Source organism: Zophobas morio, unplaced genomic scaffold (assembly GCF_036711695.1).
Source record: "Zophobas morio isolate AGI-343-1 ecotype UQ-CSIRO unplaced genomic scaffold, CSIRO_AGI_Zmor_V1 ptg000030l, whole genome shotgun sequence".
NCBI lineage: Eukaryota > Metazoa > Arthropoda > Insecta > Coleoptera > Tenebrionidae > Zophobas > Zophobas morio.
Window position 1 is genome coordinate 11,060,648 of NW_026972135.1, and position 25,309 is coordinate 11,085,956.

General features: G+C 31.3%; 2 protein-coding genes across 9 annotated transcripts; both read left to right on the top strand.

Annotated features, from left to right (window-relative positions):
- The first annotated feature begins 4,765 nt into the window (after positions 1-4,765).
- LOC135138393 (protein misato-like) lies at positions 4,766-6,826 on the top strand. 2 transcript variants are annotated; one of them, XM_064068362.1, is made up of 2 exons: positions 4,766-5,113; positions 5,171-6,826. In XM_064068362.1, the coding sequence occupies exon 2, from the start codon at positions 5,202-5,204 to the stop codon at positions 6,756-6,758; it is 1,557 nt and encodes a 518-aa protein (XP_063924432.1). In that variant the 5' UTR covers positions 4,766-5,113; positions 5,171-5,201; the 3' UTR covers positions 6,759-6,826. The 2 variants fall into 2 exon arrangements, with proteins under 2 accessions (XP_063924432.1, XP_063924433.1); XM_064068363.1 differs by having other exon boundaries at positions 4,766-5,045.
- Positions 6,827-11,523: 4,697 nt separating this feature from the next.
- LOC135138260 (2-methoxy-6-polyprenyl-1,4-benzoquinol methylase, mitochondrial-like) lies at positions 11,524-25,309 on the top strand. 7 transcript variants are annotated; one of them, XM_064068197.1, is made up of 7 exons: positions 11,524-11,676; positions 19,377-19,501; positions 19,561-19,717; positions 19,765-19,914; positions 20,086-20,416; positions 20,471-20,585; positions 24,999-25,309. In XM_064068197.1, the coding sequence occupies exons 3-7, from the start codon at positions 19,621-19,623 to the stop codon at positions 25,098-25,100; spliced, it is 795 nt and encodes a 264-aa protein (XP_063924267.1). In that variant the 5' UTR covers positions 11,524-11,676; positions 19,377-19,501; positions 19,561-19,620; the 3' UTR covers positions 25,101-25,309. The 7 variants fall into 7 exon arrangements, with proteins under 7 accessions (XP_063924267.1, XP_063924264.1, XP_063924266.1 ...); XM_064068194.1 differs by lacking the exon at positions 11,524-11,676 and adding an exon at positions 12,642-12,779 and having other exon boundaries at positions 19,317-19,501; XM_064068196.1 differs by lacking the exon at positions 11,524-11,676 and adding an exon at positions 12,642-12,779.

Genomic DNA, 25,309 nt, shown 5'->3' on the forward strand with positions numbered 1-25,309 from the left:
GTTTTCTTTGGGCCACCCTGTATATGTTCTCAGAAAGTCTTCCTCTCTTGGAACTTATCCCTCATGGTTTAACAAATATATCAGTAATTTAATTAAACATGAACAAAAACAAAGCGCACGAAGGTAAAAGAGATAAAAATTGGAAAAAAAGGATAAAAAGGATAAAAAGGATAAAAAAGATAAAATGGATCAAAAGGATAAAAAGGATAAAAAGGGCGAAAACGACAAAAATGACGAAGATGACGAAAAGTACGAAAAGGACGAAAAGGGCCAAAAAGAGACGAAGAGGACGAAAAAAGGGCGAAAAGATGAAAAGGCGGAAAGGACGAAAACGACAAATAAGACGAATAGGACGAAAAGGACGAAAAAGGACGAAAACGACGAGAAGGACGAAAGAGGACGAAAAGTTAGGAAAAGGACGAAGAAGGACGAAAAGGACGATAAGGACGAAAAGGACGAAAAAGACGATAAGGACGAAAAGGACGATAAGGACGAAAAGGACGGAAAAGGACGAACAGAACGATAAAGACGAAAAGGACGAAAAATTACGAAAAGGAGGAAACAGGACCAAAAATTAAGAAAAGGACGGAAAAGGACGAAAAGAACTAAACAGGACGAAGTGGACGAAAAATTACGGAAAGGCGAAAAATTACGAAAAGGACGAAACAGAACGAAAAGGACGAAAAGTACAAAAATAGACGAGAAGGACGAAAAGGACGAAAAAGGACGAAAACGACGAGAAGGACGAAAGAGGACGAAAAGGGCGAAAAGAACGAAAAATAACGGAAAGGACGAAAAAGAACGAAAAGGACAAAAAAGGATGAAAAGGACAAAAAAGATCTACATTTGTTGAACTTAAAATTTTAACTGTGCCTTCAATTTTCATCCTACATTGTTTATTACATCTCAAAGACAATATTGGTAATTATTCTAAGTTCACTGACATTCGCTTGTACAACACCAGAAACAAAGAAAATTTAGTTCTAAATTCAAAACGTTTGAAGAGGTTACAAACAGGCACAAGATACTTCGCCGTGAAATTTTTTAATGTGTTACCCGAAGAATTTCGTAGTAAGCCTATTAATATATTTGAAAAAAAAACTCAAAACTTTTCTTATTATGAATTGTTTTTATAGTTTTGAGGATTATCTTCGGTGTAGAAATTTTAATAGTTTATTGGTTTAATTTATTATTTGACTTGTGTAAAACTGTAAGTTTTTAACACCAATAAAGTATTGATTGATTGATTGAAAAGGCGAAAAGGACGAAAAGGACAAAAAAGAACGAAAGGGCGAAAAGGACGAAAAAGGATGAGGACGAAAACGACTAGAAGGACGAAAATTACTGAAAGGATGAAAAGGACGAAAAAAAACAAACAGGACGAAAAGTACGAAAAAGGACGACAAGGACGAAAAGGACGAAAAAGACGAAAAAGGACTAAAGAGGACGAAAAGGACGAGAAGGACGAAAAGAACGAAAAATTACGAAAAGGACGAAAAAGAACGAAAAGGACAAAAGAGGACGAATAAGGACGAAAAGGACAAAAAAGAACGAAAGAGCGAAAAGGTCGTAAAGAACGAAAAAGGATGAGGACGAAAACGACGAGGACGACCAGGACGAAAAGGACGAAAATTACTAGAAGGACGAAAAATACAAAAAAGGACGGAAAGAACGAAAAAGGACAAAAAGGACGAAAAGTACGAAAAAGGACGAAAAGAACTAAATGGGACGAAAAGGACGAAAAAGAGCGAAAAGGACGAAAAATTACAAAAAGGACAAAACCGGACGTAAAGGTCGATAAGGACGAAAAGGACGAAGAAGAACGAAAAGGACGATAAGGACGAAAATCACGAAAATTACGAAAAAGGACGAAAAAGACGGAAAATACGAAAGAGACGAAAAATTACGAAACAGGACGAAGAAGGACGAAAAGGACGATATGGAGGAAAAGGACGATAAGGACGATAAAGACGGTAAGGTCGAAAAGGACAAAAAAAAGACCAAAAGGACGAAAAAGACAACAAATTACGAAAAATGACGAAAAGGACGAAAAATTAAGAAAAGGACGAAAAGGACTAGACAGGACGAAAGGGACGAAAAATTAGGAAAAGGCGAAAAGTATTTAATGGACGAAAAAGGATGAGGACGAAAACGACGAGAAGGACGAAAATTACTAATAGGACGAAAAGGACGAATAAGGACGAAAGAGGACGAAAAGGACGATAAGGGCGAAAAAGACGAAAAATTACGAAAAGGACGATAAGGACGAAAAGGACAAAAAAAGGACGAAAAAGACGATAAATGACGAAAAATGACGAAAGGACGAAAAGCAAGAAAATGGATGAGGACGAAACCGACGAAAAGGACGAAAAGGACGAGAAAGGACGAAAAAGACGAAAAATTACGAAAAAAGACGAAAAGGACGAAAAAACGAAAAGAACTAAATAGGACGAAAAAGGATGAGGACGAAAACGACGAGAAGGACGAACAGGACTAAAAGGACGAATAGGATGAAAAAGGACAGAAAGGACGGAAAGGACGAGAAAGGACAAAAAGTACGAAAAAGGACGAGAAGGACAAAAAAGACGAAAAATTACGAAAAAGGACGAAAAGGACGAAAAAACGAAAAGAACTAAATAGGACGTAAAGGACCAAAAAGGACGAAAAGAACTAAATAGGACGAAAAGGACGAAAAAGGACGAAAAGGACGAAAAATTACGAAAAGGACGAAGAAGGACGAAAAGGACGATAAGGACGAAAAAGACGATAAACTACGAAAAATGACGAAAGGACGAGAAAGGACGAGAAGGGATGAAAAGGACGAAAAGAACGAAAGAATTGGAATTGTTAGGAGTTTTACAAGAAAAGTTCAGAAATTAAGCAAGGAACATTTTATTTTGAATAGTAGGTGCTTAATTATATCAATTTATTGTTTCCAGCTGGATAGGTAAAGATTTAGCACGTCAGTTTATTTATTTATTTATTTATTTATTTATTTATTTATTTATTTATTTATTTATTTATTTATTTATTTATTTATTTATTTATTTATTTATTTGTTTAAAAAACATTAACATTGGTGAAATTTTACAAAACGCACCTCTGATTTCGCACAAGCTGTTTGTGCAAAACCCTTCTACATCATCATTAAAGAATGCATGAATGAGAAATGTAACAATTTTTTTGTGGCAAAAGGAAGATTTGTACATTTGAAGGTGAGAAACGTGATCTCTCGTGAAATGACTGAGTCTGTTGGCAGTCCTGGATTTTTACCTCAAATTGGTATCATGATGTTTTCTATAATTTCCTGTTCTCAGCTGTCAAGATTGATGAACTGTTTAATTTATCGCATACCACGATTGACATATCTGTCACAATTAGGTACTTCCGTTTGGTGAAATTTTTCATCACGGTTTTAAGTTTGAAAGTTTCAAAACGCGGTTTTCGCCACTGTTTTCAGTTTACAGAATTCTAGAGACTTCCTGAGTCTACTTTTTTTGTCGGAAATGAGATAAGTAAAATGACATGACCCCGAAAGACTATTTTTATGATGATTCGTAAATGCAAGAGTTTATGAGATCCCTATCTAATAATAATAATAATAATAATATTAATAATAATATTAATAATTAATTAATAATCTAATCAATTCATATCATTACTTGGTCTTAGTACCCGTAATGATAGAAGTCTTGCCTGAATGCCGGTCATTTCCGGGTCAGTGGTGGGTCTTAATAATAAATTAACGCAACCAAAATCATTCACAAAGAATTAGCAACACTTATGAACTTAATCGAAGATACGACACCCTATTACACTTACATTCCGTCTCCATTCCTTGAAAATAACAAATACAAATTATACTGGGATCGCACAATACTTACAGACTTAAACATTACAGCTAACAGACCAGACATCATACTTATCAAAAAACACACGAACGAAGCCATTCTCATTGACATTGCTATTCCTAACACAAACAACATTATTCAAACATACGACACCAAGATTTCAAAATATCTACAATTATCGATAGAAATGAAATCCATGTTAAATCTTAAAAAAATTTCAATTCTACCCCTAGTTATCTCTAATGTAGGTGTAGTTCCAAATAGCTTAGTTGAGAATTTAAAGTCTTTGCATTTGAATGATTCAATAATTGTCAAAATTCAAAAAGCTGTTTTGTTAGGAACATGTCATATTGTTCGTAAGTTTCTTGAACAGTCTGATCATGTCAGTCAGATTAGATTAGCACCAGTAGGTCAGAGTAGTGTAGGTCACTTTTCATGTGATGCGCGGATAAATGGTCGGTAGTTACGCTGGACTTTTGGGGATGGGGTGAGATTAGAGAATAATAGCAGACTAATTTGTATGCTGTAATTCTAGAATCTCGAAAGTTGTTCTGTTAATCTAATCAATGCATATCATTACTTGGTCTTAGTACCCGTAATGATAGAAGTCTTGCCTGAATGCCGGTCATTTCCGGGTCAGTGGTGGGTCTTAATTTATTATTATTACTATTATCTAAAATTAATTGGGCATTTACTGCATTAGTTTTGTTATTTCGCTATTGTTTTTACGTATTTAATTAATTTTTTGTAAGTTTAATTTGACACATTTGACACTTTTCAAATAACTATGAAATTATGCAAAAAAAATTCGGGATGTCCTGCGACAATGTATTTTGGGTTGCATAAACACAACTATAATAATCGGTCGCAATTGATGAATCATTCTGCATTAAAAAATAATCATTAGTCAGCTGAAATTTTTACCTCGCCAAACACTTATCAGGCTTTAAAATTTGGAGTCGATACGCTATAAACTGTGTTTTTGATTACCGGTGGCGGTGACACATACACTTCCAGAAGAACAAAAGTGAACAAAAGTTTCCTTCGCTATAGAAAGTCGTACGATTTTTTTATACATCAGATATACGTAATATAGCTAATAATTTCAAAATAAAATGCCGTCCCTATTATTATTTCTATAAAAAAAATCATAGTGCAAAGCACCAACATTGGGGTTATGTTTTGACTTTTCATGTGAGTTTTTGAATCTCATGTCCGTGTAAATTGTTCCAATAATTTAATTAATAAGAACAAAACGAAACGTAAGTGGGCATTTTCTCTATAACATCAAAACTATTTACAATTTGTTTCTTTTACAGCCGCACCAACCCAACTTTGAGGTTATGTACCATGTCTTCGAACGAAATCCTGACTTTACAATTCGGCCACTACTCCAACTTTATCGGCACGCATTGGTGGAACATCCAAGAGTCTAGTTTCCAGTACGACCCCGACAACCCCTCGGAAATCAACCACGACATTTTATACCGAGAAGGCCTTACTTTAAAAGGAGACGTCACTTTCACACCTCGCCTGCTCCTAGTTGATTTAAAAGGTAGTCTTAAAGCGTTGCCAGAGGATGGAGAATTGTATGAGGCAGCTCAGGAAGACACAGACACTTCCCCTTTTGAAATAGTAGCCGAACAAAAGCAGGAGAAAATTGACTTCCAGAAAGATCTTGACCAGGGGCTCCAAACTAAGAAAATTTATGATTTGGACAACGACGCTCACGTATGGTCGGACTTTTTATATACGCGGTTCCACCCCAGAAGCGTAAATGTGGTTAAAGACTACCAACACTCGGATGAACACACACCTTTTGATATTTTTCCTTTAGGGACAAATCTGTGGAAGAAAGACCAGTTTAGCGAGGATTTTGTTGACAAAATACGCAACTACATTGAAGAATGTAACAATTTTCAAGGGTTTCACGTTCTGTTAGACGCGATGGATGGTTTTTCCGGGCTGTCCACTTCCTGTTTAGAGTATATCAGAGATGAGTATGACACAAAGTCAGTTTTTAGTTTCCCGGTGAATGTAGACTTGTCATCAAAAAACCCGCTTAACCTTCTGTCTTTAGCGTTGTGTGTTGATGGTTTAAATGAACACAGTTCGCTTTTTACCCCTCTTTCAACAAAAAGTCGCCGTTTTGACTTGTTGTCGTTTAAACCTGATCTACCTTACCACTCTAGTGCTATTTTAGCCGCTACCTTAGACACCGTCACTCTAAACTACCGCTTGAAAAATTCGAGACACTCTTTGATTGACTTGTGTACTGACATGTCCCCAAATGGCAGAAAAGCCGTAGCTACCAGTGTTCGTTTACCGTTTCCGTTAAAAAAAGGCGAGGATTTTATTGATTGTTTAGACAACTGGGACGGTCCTTTATGTCAGAGTGTCACTCCTAATTGTGAAATCAGCTCTGATGACAGTTTACAGTTGGTAGCACTGCGAGGAATCCCCGAGAGTAGACTAAAGCGGCCTCCCCACGTCGAAACTAAACAGAGGGACATGCCTGCGTATCGCTGTGACACTTTGAAAGAAATGTTGAGTTATTTTCTGGTTTGTACAAGTTATGGATCGAGGAGTGAAGTGACGGTTAGTAAGGAACAAATGCCAGTGAGGACTCCATTTCCTAGGTTTTTTGATGGTAGGGTTGGCAAAACTGGCGACGTAGATTTAGGGGGCGAAAATAGTGCAGTGGATAGTGTGAATGTGTTGGCAGGCCTGCACAGTGGGAAGTTTGTGGGAAATATGTTTGATGTGTTGGTAAAGGATTTGGAAAAGATTAAGTATAAGAGGTTTCATCAGTTTGTGAGTGAGGGGGTGGAAAATGACCAGTTTAGGGAGTGTTTTGATAGGATTTTAGATCTGAGGGATTGTTATGAAGACAATTATTTAGTTTAATAATTTAATTTATGGATACAGTGGACAGCAGATCTGAATGTATAACAGAAATAAATTTTATTGACTCAGTTTCATGGTATTTATTATATATAATAGAGTAAGTTTTTTTAATAAAGCAGAAATAATCTACTGTAAACATTTTTATTCAACATTTTTTTTTATTCATTGTTGGATTTTTTGTTACCAATCTTTGTGCTCTTTTTTTGTCTACTTTTACGTTTTCTCGACCTTTCATGACCCCTAAAGTACGAAGAAATAGGACTCCCGTTTCCGTGTGTCTGTCTGCCGTCCGGATTTTTATCAGACAGATAATCTCCGAAAGTACTGAGCCGATTGATGTCAAATTTTGTATTTATATTACGAATATAGTCACTTGAAAATTGTACCTAGGGTTTCAGATTGTATAAAATAACATAGTCCTTTAAATGTAGTTTATGATTCCGTGTTGAGTTTTTACCCGAAACGTCCAGATTTTTGGAAAAAAAATCCAATTTATAAAACATTTTGCAATTTAATTTTGAATCTGCAAAACCGATTGAAATGAAATCTTGTAGACGTTTTAAAGTTATGATAAACATAATAAATTTTTAATCAAAATAGGTTTGCTTATCCCCTCCAAAAAATTGATGACGTCATCTCAAAATTTTGCCTATCTAATAAGATGTGCAAAATATGATCAGTCTGTACTTGTAATTTATCACTGCATTCATATTTTTCAGATTTGCTTATACAGGGCGACTCAAACAAATGAAGGAGTCAGTCAGTTTATTTTATTGAATAAATCAAGAATTGCAAAACTAAATACTTGGTAAATTGTTACTTCATAGCTTCTCACTCGAGATTGTTAATAGTTCATTTATGACGTTTAAATTAATCTTAAACGTTGAACCATTTTGAGAAAAAAGAACTTGAAATGTCCATCAGTCAAATTAATATCCAAGTGGACGCGATATACAAGTGTAATAGGTCTAATTATTCAATTGTTGGTTTAATATTTTTGCGGCTTGAATTCGAACATTAATTCTTGTCGGTGCCGTTCTAGAGCACAGCGTTTCCGAGACCAGCTTATAGTGGTTTAAATTGTATTGAATATTGTTTTTTGTTGTTGTTTGTGTGTGATGTGGGTGTTTCGGTCCACGTGGTAACCGGGGAATGAATTTTGATTTAATTAATGACTTGAAATAACATAATTTAACATCGTGTAAATTCTTTGTTGATTGAAATTCTTAATAGTGTGTGGCGTAATTAATGTAAGTAAGTAATTTTATTATTAGTTCAGTTAAGTATAATTATAAGGCCAATGTCGACTACTAAGTGAATATTTTTGGTACATATTTAGATGATTTTAGATATTTTGTTTAACTAATAATTAACTAATTCTTTATTTGTGTTTTATACTAGCAAAACGTCTTAAACTAAGAATATTGTTAAAATCGTAATAACCCAATGGATTTTTTTCTGGAAAATATTTTGGAAACACTGTTCTATTTTGTATGAATTTTTAAATGTTTTTAGTGACAATTTTTGTGGTTGTTTTCGATACACTGTATGATATTAACAGTGAGAAAAAAAAATGAAAAATTAAAATAATCGAAAAATCGAAACCTTAAAAAATCGTAAAACTTAAACATTGAAAAATCGAAATACCGAAGAACTGAAAATCGAAAAATGAAACATCAGAAAATCTAAAAAAATGTAAGATTCAAAAATCTAAAATTTAAAAACCGAATAACGAAAAATCGAAACTCCCAAATTTAAAAAATCGGACAACTGAAAAATCGAAAAACTGGAAAATCGAAAAATCGAAAAATCAAAAGATCAAGAAATCGTGGAGTCGAAAAGTCGAACAATTGAGAAACCGAAATAGGCCAAAATCGAAAAATCGAAAAGTTAAAAATTGAATAATTTATAAATTGAGAAATTGACAATCAAAATATCGAAAAATCCAAATCTCGATAAATCGAGAAATCAAAAAACTTAAAAATTCGAAGAATTGAAAAATTGAGAGACTGAAAGATCAAAAGAACGAGAAATCGAAAAGTGATGAAGTCGAAAAATCGAAAAATAGAGAAATCGATAAACAAAAAGTTAAAAGTTGAAAAATTGGAAAAGCGGAAAAATCAAAAAACGAAAAAATGGAAAACTGGAAAAAGTGAGAAACCGAAATAGGCCAAAATAAAAAATTGAAAAACTGATGAATCGATTTATCGAATCAAATCTCGATAAATCGGGAATGAAAAATTATCAAATCGAAAAATTAAAAAACAGAACATCAGGAAGTCGAAAAATCGAAAGATTAAAAAATATTGAAAAATTAAAATATCAAAAGATTGAAAAATCTAAAATTTAAAAATCCAAAAATTGAAAAATTGAAAAATTGAGAGATTGAAAGATCAAAAGAACGAGAAATCGAAAAGTGATGAAGTCGAAAAATCGAAAAATAGAGAAATCGACAAACAAGAAGTTAAAAGTTGAAAAATTGGAAAAACGGAAAAATCAAAAAACGAAAAATTGAAAATCTAGAAAAACTGAGAAACCGTAATAGGCCAAAAGAAGAAATTGAAAAACTGATAAATCGGGAATGAAAATTTAACAAATCGAAAAATTGAAAAACAGAATATCTAAAACGAGGAAGTCGAAAAATCGAAAGATTAAGAAATATTGAAAAATTAAAATATCAAAAGATTGAAAAATCGAAAAAGTAAAAAGGTAGACACATCGAAAAATCCAGAAGTCAAAAATAGAAGAGCCGAAGAATTGAAATATTGAAAAATCCTAAAACTGAAATATCTAAAAGCTGAAAAACCGAAAAATCAAAAAAGTGAAGTAGAAAGATAGAGACCTTAAAAAATCGAAAAATTGAAAAATCAAAAATCTGAAAAATAAAAAAATTAAAGATTTGAAGAACAGGAAAATCGAAACACTCGAAGGTTAAGAAATGGGAAAATCAAAACATCGTTTAATTGAAAAATCGAAAAATTGAGAGTCTATGAAAGTCAAATTTGAAAAATTAAAAAGTCGAAAATTTGACAAAATGACAATTGAAAAACAGAAAATCTAAAACCGGGAAGTCGAAAAATCAAAAGATTAAGAAATTGAAACATTTGAAAAATCGAAAAAATAAAATAATCGACACATCGAAAAATCCAAGAGTCAAAAATCGAAAAGTCCAAGAATCGAAATATTGAAAAATCCCAAAACTGAGATATCGAAAAACTGAAAAATGAAAGACAAACTGAGAATCTAACAACCTGAAAAATCCGAAAACTGAAATATCCAAAAACTGAGAACCTAAAAAGTCGATAAATTGAACAATCGAAAAATCCAAAAAATGAAGTCGAAAAATCGAAACCTTAAAAAAACTAAAAAATGAATAATCGAAAAATTAAAGAATTGAAGAACAGGAATATCGAAACCCTCCAAAGTCAAGAAATGGGAAAATCAAAACATCGATTAATTGTAAAATCGAAAATTGAAAATCTGGAAAAACGACAATTGAAAAACAAAAAATCTAAAACCGGGAAGTCGAAAAATCAATAGATTAAGAAATCAAAACATTTAAAAAATTCGAAAACATGAAAAACGGAAATATCGAAGAACTGAAATGAAAAATCGAGAAATCGAAAAATCGAAAATTCCAAAGATTGAAAAATTAAAATATCAAAAAACTGAAATATCAAAAATTTAAAAATCGAAAAATTAAAAAAACGACAACTGAAAATCAGAAAATTTAAAACTGGGAAGTCGAAAAATCGAAAGATTAAGAAATCTAACCATTTGAAAAATTGAAATATGGAAGAGCTGAAATGGAAAATCGAAAAATCTGAAATTTTAAATATTGAACAATTAAAATACCAAAAAATTGAGAAATCTAAACTTTAAAAATCGAAAAAGTAAAAAGTCAACACACCGAAAAATCCAAAAGTCAAAAGTAGAAATGTCGAAGAACAGAAATATTGAAAAATCCCAAAACTGAAATATCGAAAAACTGAGAAATCCCAAAACTGAAATATCCAAAAACTGAGAACTTAAAGAATCGAAAAATTGGGAAATCGAAAAATCAAACAGGTGAAGTCGAAATATCGAAATCTTAAAAAAAATCGAAAAATTGAAAAATCAACAACCTGCAAAATCGTAAGATCGAAAAATTGAGAAATCGAAAAATCAAAAAGTGAAGTTGAAAAATAGAAACCTGAAAAAATAGAAAAATTGAAAAACCAAAAAACCTGAAAAATCGACAAATAAAGAGTTTATAAAAGTCAAAAATTGAAAAATCGAAATATTTTAAAATCGTAAAATTGAAGAGAAAAACTGAAAACCGAGAAATTGAAAAATTGTAAAATCCAAAAATTGAATAATAAATAGGAGTAAACTGAAAAGTCCCCAAACTAAACTTTCGAAAAACTGAGAATTCGAAAGTTGAAACAGCAGAAATTATGCACGAAACCGGTTAGAAAGTGTATCAGATCACGGATCATGGCTTATAAAATTATAAATCAAATCGTTTCCGAACGCTTAGAGTCGACATTGGCCGAGTGCGGTCTGGTCTGTAGATCAAACAAGTTCTCAGACGACGAACTACAGTACGAATTACAATTCGTGTGACCTGAATTAAAGTGAACGAAACAGTAAGCAGCTTGTAATATTCTGGTAAATCTAGTGTCAATTTGTCGAAAGTAAAACGCGTCGTTAAAAATATTATGACATTTTTTCTAGTTAATTTTATTCCTAGTTAGAAACAAACACTCAACCGTCATTTAATTTAAACTATGACACTTCTCTATGTTCTCTGGTATAGCGTTTAAAGTGTGTTATAGGACACGAAGAAGGGCGTCAACGACTGTGTCATGAAAAATTTTTAATCCAGTTGAAGCGTTCACCGCGTAGTCCCTACACTCTGTTCCTTTTCAAAATTTCTGTGAGTATACCGAAGTTGACATTCTGAAAGTCTTTATTTTGTTGTTTTTTATTATTAGTACTGTGGTGACCGAATTTCAATCAAATTTTCGCGCTGAATTTAAGTAACAGCGGCGCGAAATCACATTTGAATAATTTGAATTGGAAAGAAAAACAATTTCAAATCAAAAATCGTTAAACATAGGCAATCAGGTGCACGGTAACGCTTGCTGGGTAGTTGGACAGTTTGTAGCGCTAGGGGATTTTAGTTAGAGGGTTGAAGGTTCCCATTATCTTCTCCGAGTACTCGTAAATTTATTTTTCATAGTGCAAAACATTTTTTTTTCCAAATGGTTCAAGTGCGCGGCAGTATGGTTTTCAGCCATAAATTGCATACTATCTTTTGATGCAGTGTGCGTAAATAATGTGATAAATATTTTTACATTTTAAAAATTTCGCGCCACCGCGTAAAAGGCCGCCAACCGTTAAGTTTTAGTGATTACAAAATTGCATCTGAACGACAAAAAAATTACTGTTAGTCATTTCTAGCGATCTTTTTCAAACTCAAATTATTCAAATGCGTTGTTTTTTTCTCTCAGCGCGAAATTTGAATTCAAAATGGGACACCACAATACATTTACTAAGAGGCTTTATTTTGGCAACAAAAGTGTTGAAGCATCCTTTCTTAGCTCTGTAAATTGAAACAAACGCTGACTTTTTATCTTTTAAAAATATTCTTAATGCTTGAAAAACTATATCTTCATTTACTTTTTGTGTTTCCTGTTTTGTATGGTTGGCTGGAGTTCTTTTTTCACCAGTATATTGCTGATAGTTCAAATTATAATTATTCTGAAAATTGATACTAAAATCTAGTAGGTTTTTTGGCAACGTTTAAATTTACCATACAAAATATATTGCGCAGGGCAAACTTGACTCTGCTCCGTCAAGGTTGGGAAGTACTAAGATATTGTAATATCACATTCATCACTGCCGAGAGCAATGCAGTTAATGTTGAACGGCGCCATAACACATTCCCAAGTATTATAAAAGGTTGAAACGGTATCAGTCAAAAGGTTCTTGGTGACTTTTCCACAGTTTGATGACGCTAAAATAAAGTTCATATATGTAAGTGTCTTTCCTACTGATAACCATAAAAGCCACAGGCATCACTTCACCAAATTCATCCACCATTATAACACCACAAAGCACAAAATCAAAATTGTTTAGTCCATGAGTCCATTTATTGCTATTATATTATGATTAAATTTTTTGAAAATGTGTCATAATAATCAAGCAGATCTCAGAAGCAGACGCAGTATTTAGCATTACTAACATGTTAAAAGGGTGTTTATTTTATTGACGGACAGACGGAGCCGAAGACGAGGCAATAACCTTCTGGAGCTAGAAATTCCAGAAATTCCGGTATTTGAAAATAAAAATCATATGAGTTCAATATTAAAGAAAATAACAACTGTCCTACGATATTTAATGTATGTTTACAAGTGAGGAAACAATAAAATTATTACATTACCGTTATCTCCTTGTGTTTTTAAATTATGCAAGATTATGTTCCATATCTTGATATATTTAGCTGCACCCGTAAGTCAGCTGATATGACATTATTACTGTACCTAACACCATCAGCTTTATCAGTTTGAGAGGATATTTTTATATTTGTTATCTTTTCAAGTAATTAAGTGACTTCGACTCAAAGTGCATCCTATTTCGTCTCGACATTCGTCCAAAATTCTGTTTGTTATATTCTTAATTGAATTAAAAAAAATGGTCGAAGGTTATTCCGACACAACTTCCCTCAACCCTGAGGTACAATAAGCTAAAATAAAAATATGTATCTAATGTTTGAGTAAAGGTATAGAAACGTGCTAACCGTTTGCAAGGATACATATATCAGTTTGGACAGATGCATTGTAATTGCTTGAATAGTGATTTATGACCAATAAAACAACGAAACAATTTAATCACGTCTGCTGTATGTAATAACAGAGGTGCGACTGAAGACTGAACTGAAAATTATTTATGGTAAACTAAACTAAAAGATGTTTTCTACGAATTGCAAAACCGGATCACAATGCCGACGGTCCAGACTTTTTTATTGCTCTGAATTCCGCTTATTGAATAAAACACTACATTTTATTTTGATTTTCGATGTCGTAATTCACATTTGGTTAATTATAACTTGTCTAGATCTAGGGAAGGCTTAGCATCACCTAGCCTCCCCCTCGCTACGGCCTTGTCTAGGGGTTATGAAATATCGACAAAATATGAAAGTACCAAATTGCCCGATGGACTCCATTACTGTACGTTCTCAGGTTATTCTTGCTAAGAAAACAACTTGAAAGTGTTTATACATCGGAAGAATGTCACGTAGAAATTAGTTTGATTTGAATGAGTTGGTCCCCTCAAAACAGAATATCAAAACTATTAAGTTGTAAGCTACAATCGACAAAAGGTTCCGAATATTATTATTATAATTCTTAATAAATAAAAACGTTTGTATTTTCACATTTTCGGGAAAATGGAGTGACTCGTTCTTAAATTGACCACTAAAAATATGAATGAATTTTGGGTAGAATTTATTTGGAAAAATTTTGAGCTGACGTCATCAAACTCAACTCGGGGTCACAAACTGCATGTATACGACTATGTTAAATTCCAGGAATTGCAAGAATCCCAAAAACCTCAAGAATCACAAGAAATTCAAGAATGTCAGGAATTCCAAGAATCCCAAGAATACAAATATATCCAAAAAATTCAGGAATTTTAAAAATTCCAGGAAATTCAAGAAACCAAGGAATTTAAGAATTTGAAAAAACACGATACTCAAAAACATGTTTTAAATGTCTTGCAAAGAAATAGTGTTTTGCAGTTAAGCTCCGCCCTCTTGATTCACGGCGAATAAAATAAATCATCACAATAGAGATCGGGCGGGTGGGCGGGCTTATATTTTGCCTTTTTCTTTGAAGATGTGTAGACTTTTTTTACAACATGACACTTAAAACATGTTTAAAATGGAAAATTTGTATAAGGAAATATCGATTTTGCAATTAGGCTCCGCCCCATAATAGCAAAATCCGTATTTCCTTGCAAAAATGTACCATTTTAACCATGTTTTAAGTGTCTTATTGTGAAAAGATGGCTATGTATATTAAGAAAAAAAAAACGGCAAAATATAGGTATATAAGCTTTAGCAACTATTAACCTACAGAGATTCAAGAAAAGTTGAAAAAAATAAACAAAATGTGCCACCAAAGAAATCCAAGAAACTTAGGAAATCCCAGAATCTCAAGAAACACAAGAAGCCCAAGGAACCTAAGAAATCCAAAAAATTCTAGAAATAGAAGAAATAAAAAGATGCAAACAGGTGCAGAGGATATGAAAGGTTCAAGAAATCTGAGATTTCCTAGAATAACAAAAATTCCAGAAATTTGAGAATGTCAATCCCAAAAATTCCAAGAATTTCGAGAATTCAAATACATAAATCCAAAAATAAAAATTTTTCAAGAATTCCATAAATACTAAAATCACAAAAACCTCAAGAATCACAAGAAATTCAAGAATGTCAGGAATTCCAAGAATGTCAATCCCAAAAATTCCAAGAATTTCGAGAATTCAAATAGATAAATACAAAAATAAAAATTTTTCAAGAATTCCAAAAATACTAAAATCACAAAAACCTCAAGAATCACAAGAAATTCAAGAATGTCAGGAATTCCAAGAATCCCAAGAGTACAAATATATCCAAAAAATTCAGGAATTTTAAAAATTCCAGGAAATTCAAGAAACCAGGGAATTTAAGAATTTGAAAATACACGATACTCCAAAACATGTTTAAATGTCTTGCAAAGAAATAGTATTTTGCAGTTAAGCTCCGCCCTCTTGGTTCACGGCGAATAAAATAAATCATCACAATAGAGATCGGGCGGGTGGGCGGGCTTATATTTTGCCTTTTTCTTTGAATATTTGTAGACTTTTTTTACAACATGACACTGAAAACATGTTTAAAATGGAAAATTTTTATAAGGAAATATCGATTTCGCAATTAGGCGCCGCCCCACAATTGTAAAATCCATATTTCCTTCCAAAAATGTACCATTTTAACCATGTTTTAAGTGTCTTAATGTGAAAAGACGGCTATGTATATTAAAAAAAAAAACGGCAAAATAAAGGTATATAAGCTTTAGCAACTATTAACCTACAGAGATTCAAGAAAAGTTGAAAAAAATAAACAAAATGTGCCAAAGAAATCCAAGAAACTTAGGAAATCCCAGAATCACAAGAAACACAAGAAGCCCAAGGAGCCTAAGAAATCCAAAAAATTCTAGAAATAGAAGAAATAAAAAGATGTAAAAAGGTGCAGAGGATATGAAAGGTTCAAGAAATCTGAGATTTCCTAGAATAACAAAAATTCCCGAAATTTGAGAATGTCAATCCCAAAAATTCCAAGAATTTCGAGAATTCAAATACATATCTCCGAAAATAAAAATTTTTCAAGAATTCCAAGAATCCCAAGAATACAAATATATCCAAAAAATTCAGGCATTTAAAAAATTCCAAGAAATTCAAGAAACCAAGGAATTTAAGAATTTGAAAAAACACGATACTCAAAAAAATGTTTTAAATGTCTTGCAAAGAAATAGTATTTTGCAGTTAAGCTCCGCCCTCTTGGTTCACGACGAATAAAATCAATCATCACAATAGAGATCGGGCGGGTGGGCGGGCTTATATTTTGGCTTTTTCTTTGAACATGTGTAGACTTTTTTTACAACATGACACTTAAAACATGTTTAAAATGGAAAATTTGTATAAGGAAATATCGATTTTGCCATTAGGCTCCGCCCCATAATAGCAAAATCCGTATTTCCTTGCAAAAATGTACCATTTTAACCATGTTTTAATTGTCTTATTGTGAAAAGATGACCATGTATATTAAGAAAAAAACGGCAAAAAATAGGTATATAAGCTTTGGCAACTATTAACATACAGAGACTCAAAAAAAGTTGAAAATAATAAACAAAATGTGTCTATTATTCTATTTACAATAAGCGCACATGACGTCATAGGTGACACACTGACCGGATGCCTACAAGAATGCGCAGAAGTGAAAAGTTGTATGTAATAAGTGATAGTTTGGTTATAACCTCAAATGTTGCAATTTCCGGGTGTCTAACCTGCAATTAAACGAAATATATGTGTTTATTGCATATTTTTCATTTTCGTTTTTTGCTATTACACATGTAATTTTGTAATATTGCACATTTATGACATAACCTCCCTCCTACGTACAAATTATACCAGTGGCGGCTCGTCAGATGAGGCAAGTGAGGCGGCGCCTCACAGCATATATCTTAAGAACAGATTGACTTAATTTATAATTAATAAAGAGTTTTCAATACATTTTTAGTTACAAAAATATGTTGAAATGGGAAATCTACATGATTTTTTATTTTTTACGCTTCCTGCTGACATTTTTCGTTGAAAACCGTACGATTTATGCGCCTAGTTCTTTAACTGAAGCGGCCAGAACGTCGGTTCACTTGAGCCAGCGAAGCCCAATCACAGACACGGATTTCCATGGCTCAGCTCCTATACTCCTATACATGCGTTCGCTCGGAACTGAGGCGATATCTTCGGTGCTTCTCGGCCAATTTCGGCGTACTCATGAAACCATTTTTCCATTTATTTTACAGAACGGTAGGGTTGCGGGGTGCGTGGGTAATTAGCATGAACGTGAATAAAAACCCACGTGTTGGTGTTTCGTGTTTTTGTCTCTTTCATAGATACAGGGTACAGGTAAGTGAAAAATGAATCCCGAGTACGATATCGTCATGTTGCTTCTTGAACCGCCGTTTTCGCGGCGAACCGAGCTAGAACGTCGGCAAATTTTGCTAAATATCGAGCAGTCAAAACCGTTAATTCATTTAACTTCCACTGATAAGCGACAGAATCGTCAGTACTCCAAGTTTTTTAAATCAACTTGGTACCTACGAAACATATAAATGGCAAATGGCTCTGCCGTAATATTTACACAACATCCCGGGATATAACGATTTAAAGAATTTCATCTGAAGTGCAAAATTACATGAAAGTTCCAAAGTACACATTAAAATTTTCATGGGCTTAAAACATTTAGAAAAGAACACAACTATTCCCGAATCCCTCCAAGAAAGTGCTACTTTCAACAAAATTTTGACTTGTAAAAACATTGTTGATTCAATGTGTTATGGGTGTTATTATTATTATTATTATTGGGACCTACCACTGACCCGGGAATGACCGGTATTCAGGCAAGACTTCTATTATTACTAACTAGTATAACCAAGTAATATTACTATTATTGTCAAACTTCTATCATCGCCTCACCACATCAGACAGTCACGAGCCGCCACTGAATTATACTGTTTTACATAGATAAGTGCTATATTAATAATACGTGTGATCCCTTTTAAATGGTGCGATAATACCGCAAAACTGATAAAAATAAACAAAAGGACATCACATTCCGCTATATTCTTCGTTACCTATATTCAGAAAAATCTAAATCATAATGAAGTTTTCATTCGTTGGCAGACCTAGGGGCGGAGACTAATTGCAAAATCTATACTTCCTCATAAAAATTACCATTTTAAACGCGTATTATATTTCTAAGAATAAAAAAAAAGATCATAATTGAGATTTGCCTTGTTTTCTTAATATACATAGTATTCTTCGAACAACACGATACTCAAAAATATGTTTTTAACTTCTTTTAAAGAAATAAGTATTTTGCAGTTAAGCTCCGCCCTCTTGGTTCACGGCGAATAAAAAAAAATCATTACAATTGAGATAGGGCGGGTGGGCGGGCTTACATTTTCCCTTTTTGGTTTTATATGTGTAGACTTTTTTTAGGCTCCACTCCATAATTGCAAAATCCATATTTCCTTGCAAAAATGTACCACCATTTTCATCATGTTTTAAGTTTCTTGAATTGATACGTGTCCTTGTAAAAATGTTGATGGCGTCATCACAAAATTGTGTAAATAAAAACTCAACTCGAAAAGCTGGATATGTTTTATTGTACTTTAGATGCCATAGAAGTTCTGGCGAAACAAGTTTCAACCAAGTTAATTTGTGAAACAAAATTTTATAATTTATTTTAAAAACTTGACTTGTTTAATTAACCGTGCTTCCGGGGAGAGAGAAGTTCTGTCTAAATAACTTTAGACCAATTTTTTTTAAAACAAAGTACCTTCATCTGCAGCACATTATAAGACAAATCGATTTCATGCAGCATACTGACCTCAGAAATAAATAAACAATAAAATGAATATTAATATCGACTTAATTTAATTGTATGTCTTTACATGCATAGTGCAGCAACAGGTTTGCATTCTATTCTTCTTTTTATGTCACTTACGTAAGCGAAAAAAGAAAAAGAAAAGAAATTAAATTTGCAACCGGATTATTTATACAAAATTTTCGAGAATTGATTTTTATTCACTAAAGTTTAAGCTAAGTGCAAAGAATAATTTACTACGTGAAGGTAACGTAAGTACTGACGTGTGCATTCTTATTAAATTTACACTTTTGTGTACGTCAATGAGAGCAAAAAACAGTGTTTTAACCAATTATAATTGACCTATTCAGACCAACCAGATTTTTCAGGCGTTGTTTGTTAAAAATTACTACAAGACGTTCCCTCCATAGACTTCTCTTTAATTTAAGGCCACTTTTCCATCTTTGGAGTACATGACGTTGCATTCTGCATTTCAAAACACAACCTAGGCCCTCCATATTTGATGATCGTAGCTCCTGGTCACATTTTAGTTTAGTCGCGGATCATAATTATTGTGCGTACCTAAAATCCTAATTAGCATTTATAACATGTTATGTTGGTTTTTTTATGAAGTCTACGCATAAATCCAAGGCTTTTATTCGTGAATTATAAAATTTGAAACTTGGATCTACAATGAATAGACGTGCTCGTGTTAAACCAGATTCAGCGCAAGATGGAAGCAAGGAAAATATTACATGCAGTAGAGACATGGAACGGCGAGCTGACAAAGGTACGTCGAATAAAAGTCGTTTTTATCTCAACAATTTCATGTTTCAGTTTATAAATTGTTCGCTTTCCTTGCACCGATTTATGATATCGTTCACGACGTAATATTCTTTGGTGTTCATCGAATATGGAGAAACAGACTTGTAACTTTATTAAATCCTGGCGAGAACACAAAATTGGTTGATATGGCTGGAGGAACAGGTAAATCATTTATTATTATTTTATCGAATGTCATTTGAAAATCGTTTAAAATGTGATGCGTAATTTTCCATTGCTAGATTGTTGGGACATCCTATAGATCGACAATTTTAATACAAATAGATATAGATTTTTTGATGATAAATTTCTAATTAAATTTTGCATTGTTACTAGGTGACATCGCATTTCGCGTTCTTAATTACGCCAAAAAACGCAAAATTAAAAACTGTCACGTGACCGTATGTGACATAAACCAACCAATGCTGGAAGCAGGTAAAGCTCGAACGAAAGGAGTTCCAGACTATGAGGCAATGGAGTGGGTGAAAGACGATGCTGAATATTCCGCATTTCCGGATAATTGTTTTACAGCGTATACTATAGCTTTCGGCATACGCAACTGCACTCACTATGACAAAGTATTAGAAGAAGCTCACAGAATTCTACAACCTGGCGGAAAATTTTTATGTCTAGAAGCTTTTCGCGCGGAGGGAACCATTTTTATTTGGTAGATTATACATATTTGATGTGTTGGTGAAATTTTTGTGTAAATTTTGTTCAGGTTACATGATTTTTTCTACGGAAAAGTGTATCCGGTGTTGGAGTGTATCATCACATGGAGGAAACCACGGTTTACTTCTTTTCTAGCAGAAACTCTGGAGGATCTTCCTGACAAGGTAACTAACGTTGAAATAATAACTACAATAAGTAAAAAAAGAAAAACAAAACTGGTTGTACTCATAGCACTTAAGTCAGTCATTGTGTTTAAGTGGAATGGAAAAATCCAAGGAGAAATGTAATAATCGCTTATACAAGGTCAGTGTTTACACAGTTCCATCGTTTTGTCACAGTATAGATATCAATATTGTGATTTAGACTGTGCTTGAGTTTTCCAGCATACATTAATTTCCGCACCCGTGCCGACCAATCACAACAAATATTATTATTGCTTTCATCTGTGTGGTTTGAACATTTTTTTTTTAATTCGCAACGATTTTTGAAGTTTTTAAGATTCTTAGCTTTTCGATTTTTGGATTTCTCAGTTTTTCGATTTTTATTTTGGAGTTGTTGTATTTTTTAATTTTTTGTTGTCGATTTTTCAGTTTCTCGATTTTTCAATTGTTGATTTTTTCGTTAACCGATTTTTTAATTTCGCTATTTTTTCAACATTTCGGTATTTCAATTGTTTTTATTGTTCAATGTTTCGTTTTCTTTTTTCAATTTTTCAGTTTTCGATTTTTTAATTTTACATTTTTTCGATGTTCATTTTGATTTTTTTGATTTCTCAAATTTAATTTTTTGTATTTTTCGATTTGATAGTGTCTAGATATTTTAATTTTTCGGTTCTTCACCTTTTTAATTTTACAATTTGTCGATTTTGCTATTTCTAGAAAATTTTGTTTTCCGTATTTTTCTATTTCAGTTTTTCGCTTTTATATTTTCTTTTTTTCAATTTTTCAAATTTTCAGTTGTTTTTTCAAGTTTCGTTTTTTCTATTTTTGATTTTCAATTTTGCAATTGTTCGATTTTTCTTTTTTTTTAATTTTGAGGTTTTTCATTTGTAAGGTTACTATTTTTCCTTTTCCAGTTGTTGACCTCTTAATTATCCGATTTTGAGTTTCTTTATTTTTGCAGTCCTTCGATTTCTCAATTTTTAAATTGTTCAGTTTTTGAATGTTTCTTTTTCGATTTTTCCGTTTTTAATTTTTTGATTTTTCAAATTTTCAGTTTTACAATTTTTCGATGTTGCAGTGTTACAATTTTCCGAACTTTTGGTTTTTCAGTTTCTCAATTTTTAATTTATCACCTTTTTAAGTTTCAATGTTACAAATTTTCGATTTTACGTTTTTATTTTTTTTTCCAAATTTACAATTTGGTAATTGTTTCATTTTTAAATTTCCCGATTTTTAATGTTTCATTTTTTTCAAATAATTATTAGGGTTTTTTTTCAAGTGTACAATTCTTGGCTTTTCAATTACCCGATTTTTCAATGTCTGTATTTTTTCAAATCTTGGATTTTTCAGTGTTTCGTCTTTTCGATGTTACAATTTTTCCGTATTTTTTTACAATTTCTTAATTTTTTCATTTTAAAATTTTTGGATTTTGAAATTAAGAATTTTTCTATTTTTGATTATTTAATTTATAGAAATTCTTGTTTTTCGTTTTTTCAATTTTTAATTTCCTCGATTTTTAATTAATCGGAGTTTTCAGGTTTCAATATTATATATGATTATATAATTTATTGAAATTTTTGTTTTTCGTTTTTTCAATTTTTCAATTTCTCGATTTTTAATTAATCACGGCTTTCAGGTTTATATATTACAATTTTTCGATTTTTCAGTTGTTTTTTCAATTATCCACTTGTTTAATTTCTCATTTTTTCATTTTTAGATTTTTCAATTTTAAAATTTTTCAGTATTTCCTGTTTCATTTTTCAATTTTTGATTCTCATTTTTTCGGCTTCTTCAATTTTTCTTTATTTTTTCAAGTCTTCGACTTCTCAATTTTTAAATTTTTTTATTTTCAATTTTATAATTTTTAGACGTTTCAATGTTACAATTTTCTGATTTTAAAATTTTTCAAAATTTCGGTTGATTAAATTTGTCCTTTTGTTGAGCAATTAAAAAATGAAAAATCGAGAAAATAAAGAATTAAAAATTGAGAATTTGAAAAATGTTGCAGTTTTTCGATATAAAAAGTGCAAAATTGTTTCTTTTTGTTGATTTTTTCAATTTCCCGATTTTTAATTATTTCGTTTTTTGATGTTTTAGTGTTACAATTTTTCGGTTTTTCAAAAGTTCAGTTTGAATAAATTTGTCCTTTGTTGAACAATTAAAAAATGAAAAATCAAGAAAATGAAAATTTAAAAATCGAGAATTTGAAAAATTTTATATCGGAAAATTGCAGAATTGCTTCGTTTTGTCGATTTTTCGGTTTCTCGATTTTTAATTAATCAGGATTTTCAGGCTTCAGTATTACAATTTTTCGATATTTCAATTATCAAATTGATTTTCTCAATTTTTTCATTTTTCGATGTTTCACGTTTCATTTTAAAATCTTTGGATTTTGAAATTTAAGATTTTTGTGTTTTTGATTATTTAATTTATAGAAATTTTTGTTTTTCGTTTTTTCAATTTCTCGATTTTTAATTAATCACGGCTTTCAGGTTTCTATATTACGATTTTTCGATATTTCAGTTGTTTTTTCAATTATCCACTTGTTTAATTTCTCATTTTTTTCAATTTTAGATTTTTCAATTTTAAAAATTTTCAATATTTTAAATTTCATTTTTCAATTTTTAATTCTCATTTTATCGGTTACTTCAATTTTTCTTTATTTTTTCAAGTCTTCGACTTCTCAATTTTTAATTTTTTTTATTTTTCAATTTTATAATTTTTAGACGTTTCAATGTTACAATTTTCTGATTTTAAAATTTTTCAAAATTTCGGTTGATTAAATTTGTCCTTTTGTTGAACAATTAAAAAATGAAAAATCGAGAAAATAAAGAATTAAAAATTGAGAATTTGAAAAATGTTGCAGTTTTTAGATATAAGAAGTGCAAAATTGTTTCTTTTTGTTGATTTTTTCAATTTTCCGATTTTTAATTGTTTTGTTTTTTGATGTTTTCAGCGTTACAATTTTTCGGTTTTTCAAAAGTTCAGTTTGAATAAATTTCTCCTTTGTTGAACAATTAAAAAATGAAAAATCAAGAAAATGAAAATTTAAAAATCGAGAATTTGAAAAATTTTATATCGGAAAATTGCAGAATTGCTTCGTTTTGTCGATTTTTCGGTTTCTCGATTTTTAATTAATCAAGATTTTCAGGCTTCAGTATTACAATTTTTCGATATTTCAGTTATCAAATTGATTTTCTCAATTTTTTCATTTTTCGATGTTTCACGTTTCATTTTAAAATCTTTGGATTTTGAAATTAAAGATTTTTGTATTTTTGATTATTTAATTTATAGAAATTTTTGTTTTTCGTTTTTTTTTAATTTCTCGATTTTTAATTAATCACGGCTTTCAGGTTTCTATATTACAATTTTTCGATTTTTCAGTTGTTTTTTCAATTATCCACTTGTTTAATTTCTCATTTTTTTCATTTTTAGATTTTTCAATTTTAAAATTTTTCAGTATTTCAAGTTTCATTTTTCAATTTTTGATTCTCATTTTTTCGGCTTCTTCAATTTTTAAATTTTTTGATTTTCAACTTTATAATTTTTAGACGTTTCAATGTTACAATTTTCTGATTTTAAAATTTTTCAAAATTTCGGTTGATTAAATTTGTCCTTTTGTTGAGCAATTAAAAAATGAAAAATCGAGAAAATAAAGAATTAAAAATTGAGAATTTGAAAAATTTTGCAGTTTTTCGATATAAAAAGTGCGAAATTGTTTCTTTTTGTTGATTTTTTCAGTTTCTCGATTTTTAATTGTTGCATTTTTTAATGTTGTTGTTAGAGTTATTCGATTTTGCAAAATTTCATTTTGATTAAAATTGAAAAATTGTTTCGTTTTTCCAATTTTTTAATTATCCATTTTTGCAATTTTATTTTTACTTTTTCCATGGTTTTACAATTTTTCGGTGTCTCGATTTTTTAGTTTTTCGATTTTCATTTTGAAATTTTTGTATTCTTCATTGTTTCAATGATACAATTTTCCGATTTTCCAATATTTTAGTTTAGATAAATTTGTTCTTTTGCTGAAAAATAAAAAAACTAAAAGTTTAAAACTCAAAAAATTCATTCAGATTTTTGGTAGAAAAATCAAAATTGCAACATCTTGCGTTACGTTTCACCCCACATTTTTTTTTTTTTTCATACATGTAACCTATCTTTTTACTGATTTTCCATCTATTTTAGAGTACTGTATAATTTTTTTAAGCAAACTGGCCAATTTTCACGTTGAAGTTTTTTTTTATCGAATAAAAAAATCCAATTTTTGAGGACACAAAATCAACCAAATTTCATTTTCTTTTAACCGCGGATGTTTGTAATCTGAACGTGCTAATAATCGAATTCGGTGGAAGCAAAAAAAAATTACTCAAAGTGACTGATAGTGATAACATCACTTACCTTTTTTTTTAATTCTAGGACAACTTCAAAGTTATGATGGAGGAAGCTGGGTTTAAGAACGTTACTTACGAAACTCTGTTCTTTGGATTGATGACAATCCACATTGGGAACAAGGAGTAAATTTTCGGAAACAAACAACGTAAAAAACTGGAAATATTCAGTTTCAAGTGATATGAAGCATCAGGTGTTAATAAGTACAAATATTTGTTTAAATTTTGAAAATTCTTAACTGTTTTTTGGCATGTGTTGTTTCAATCTGTATTGTACAGAAATCATATAGTATTGATGTAGATTTGGAATTAGGAAAGTTAATTAAACAAGTTTGGCTG

Bases quoted from the DNA above. Each gene is read 5' to 3' on its own strand.
- LOC135138393 (XM_064068362.1), top strand. From the start codon at position 5,202: ATGTCTTCGAACGAAATCCTGACTTTACAATTCGGCCACTACTCCAAC.
- LOC135138260 (XM_064068197.1), top strand. From the start codon at position 19,621: ATGAATAGACGTGCTCGTGTTAAACCAGATTCAGCGCAAGATGGAAGC. The intron at 19,718-19,764 runs GTACGTCGAATA...TTCATGTTTCAG, and splicing joins GGAACGGCGAGCTGACAAAG to TTTATAAATTGTTCGCTTTC. The intron at 20,586-24,998 runs GTAACTAACGTT...TTTTAATTCTAG, and splicing joins TGGAGGATCTTCCTGACAAG to GACAACTTCAAAGTTATGAT.